The sequence below is a fragment of the Dichomitus squalens genome, assembly GCF_000275845.1.
Source record: "Dichomitus squalens LYAD-421 SS1 unplaced genomic scaffold DICSQscaffold_272, whole genome shotgun sequence".
NCBI lineage: Eukaryota > Fungi > Basidiomycota > Agaricomycetes > Polyporales > Polyporaceae > Dichomitus > Dichomitus squalens.
The window spans coordinates 1-2,856 of NW_006767154.1; the positions used below are offsets into that span (position 1 = coordinate 1).

At 58.4% G+C, this 2,856-nt stretch overlaps 1 protein-coding gene across 1 annotated transcript; it reads left to right on the forward strand.

Moving 5' to 3' along the window:
• Positions 1–1,103: 1,103 nt before the first annotated feature.
• DICSQDRAFT_74088 (uncharacterized protein) lies at positions 1,104–1,661 on the forward strand (the record flags this gene model as incomplete). Its single annotated transcript, XM_007371776.1, has 1 exon — positions 1,104–1,661. A coding segment is annotated over one exon (558 nt), but the record flags the coding sequence as incomplete, so codon positions are not given.
• Between the last annotated feature and the right edge of the window lie 1,195 nt (positions 1,662–2,856).

The window sequence follows — 2,856 nt, forward strand, 5'->3', positions numbered from 1 at the left end:
GGCCAGGAAGTGTCGTGCTTCGCCCCCCTGTTCGCCTTTGAAGGGAGAGGGCTTCTGAACCGCCTTCAGGCTGTTGGCCCCGGTGGTCGAGTTGGCGAGCTGCGCTATGGACTGAGTGAGGAGGGTCATCGATTGGAGTAGTACCGTCATGGGGTCCGGGGGTTGTGTTGCCGTCTGGGTGCCCGGTTGGGCTTGCTGGGGGTTGTTGGCAGGGCCTGTCACCTGCGGTTGTCCGCCTTGTTGTCCCATGATGGGCAGAGCAGATGGCGGGCGAGTTGGGGGGAGGGTAGGGGGATGGGGGAAGCGCGATGAGTAGCGCTACTTCGAGCTCGTCGGTCGGAGTACCGGGGATGGGGGATCGAGTCGTGGGTGACTCAGCAATGGGGGAGTCAGGAACGGGGATGAAGTCGTCCGTAAAGGCGTTCCAGTTGATTCGAGCAGGGCGGTGATGACGGTTCGGGCAGGGGTGTTGGAGTCGGTGCTGTAGCGCCTGCGGTTTTAATCGCACCAAGTCCCGCATCGCGCCATACGTAGTTCGCGCTGTCCGCTATCTACGGTAATTTTCGTATAGTCACAACTCTCGTTCGCATAGAGATATCGCATTTCTTTCACTAGTAGCCTCCATTACTGTAGATCTGACTGCACTCTAGAATAGTGTCTACCTTACGCACTTCTGGTCCGTTTGGCGCCATTCCAGCGCCACTTAGTGTATGGTTGTGTTAGCTAGTTCCCACGCGCTCTGTGCGCCGTCATCTGTGCCTGAGTCGACTCTGCAGTCCTTAAGACTTACAGAGCTCGACTTAGGTGTGTAGCACAGTTTCCTTGCAATAATCAAGACTTACAGAGCTCGACTTAGGCCATTGTGACCCCTCTGAGGCCCACTGCAGCTAACAGGTTATGAGCCCTGCGCTCTAGCTGCCTCAGACGTCCATCCCTGCCTGTCCAACCGCTCCCTGGTCCCCAGCTCGCTTTCCTAGCCCCTGCTGGTCGCATTTTCGCTCTGGGACTCTGCCTCCATCCTTCTGTCCTCCTGGACCCAGTTTTCGTCCCCTCGCTTTGTCGTTTTGCCCGTCGGACCCCTGCCACGTCATCGACCACCACCCATGATTTCGCGCGCCCCTGCTGCGTCGTTTTCCCTCCCCAAGGTTCCCTCCGGCAACCCTTCCCTCCCCAAGGCTGGCCCCTCCACCTCCTGCCCATTCTGCGGTCGACTAGGCCATCCTGAGGACCAGTGCAGGGCTAAACGCTATGCCAGTGTCAGGGCGACTCAATGTGCTGCTCAACGCTCGCATTGTCGCCCAAAGAAGACCAGGACCCAGCAAGTGGCCTCCCAATCCTCCCAGTGCGACCAGGACCCACCCCAGGAGTTCGCTGTCAGTGCTGGCTGCGCTGCTGCACTCCTATCGTCCTCAGAGCGCGATTCTTGGCTCTCTACCCCTGCTGCGACGTCCTGGAACACAGACACAGGTGCCTCTGCCCATATGACGCCGCACCGCCACTGGTTTCGCTCCTACTCGCCCCACAACGTCCCCATTCGCCTTGCCAACTCGCACATTGTCTACTCGGCTGGTCTGGGGTCTGTAGTGTTTCAACCTGCGTCTAGAGGCGGCGTTTTACCCCCTGCTGTCGTTCTACACGATGTCCTTCATGTACCTGCGCTTGGAAGCAATCTACTGTCTGTGTTTCACCTCACTCGCCAAAAGGGCTACACCGTCGAGTTACAAGCCGCCTCTGTGCTGTTCTATCACCAGGGCGAGCTGCGCTTCGAGGCCAAGGTCGACGAGCACAACACAGGCTATCTCCTAGGCCATACCATCGCTCGACCGAAGAATGCGCTCTCTGCCTCCACCGCTTGCGAGGAGGACCTCGATCTTTGGCACAGACGTTGCTCGCACGTCAATCTAGACGATCTCCGCTCCATAATTCGAAAGGACCTCGTTCAGGGCCTCACCATCCGCTCCAAGCGTCCACCCAGCCCCATCTGCGAGCCATGCCTTGCTGGCAAGCTCAATCGCCACCCCATCCCTCGTTTCGCCTCCCAGAGGTTTGTTCGCATCGCCCTGGTCCACACAGACCTCAAAGGCAAGCTCCCTGTCCCTTCGCCTGAGGGCTACCTCTACTGGATGGTCTTTGTCTGCGATGCATCGCGTTTCTGGGCTGTGGCCTATCTCAAGCGCAAGAGCGACGCATTTGCAGCCTTCAAGTCATACAAGGCCTATGCTGAGAACGCCCTGGGCCTGCGCATCAAGGCCACTCGAGATGACAAGGGAGGCGAGTACATGGGCCAGGAATTTGTCGATTTCTGCGCAGAACACGGCATCCATCGTCAGCACACAGAGACAGACGAGCCGCACCAGAATGGGGTGGCAGAGCGAGCCAACAGGACGATTTCTGAGGGTGCTACTGCCCTCCTGGCGCAATCCGAGCTCCCTCCTTCGTTCTGGGTGCATGCCGTCTCTACCTTTGTCCACACGCGAAATCGCATGCCCACATCTGCTCTAGACGGCGGCATACCCTACACAGCATGGAAGGGCGATGGGAGGAAGCCAGATGTGTCCTACTTTCGAGTCTTTGGCTCCCTGGCCTATGTTCTGGTGCGCAAGAAGGATCGCAAAGCGCTGCAGTCTCACACTTGCAAGTGCATCTTCATTGGGTACCCAGATGGCACCAAGGCCTGGCGATTTTTGGGACCCTGCAGCGAAGAAGGTGCTCATCTCGTCGCATGCAGTGTTCGATGAGAGCTGCTTTCCTGGAAACTCGCCCTTCATCAATGTCTTTGGCCTTCCCCTGGATGATGTGGATGTCCCTGGTGCACCAGACGACGAGGATGCAGACTCTGCGCCCCAGGACAATGTG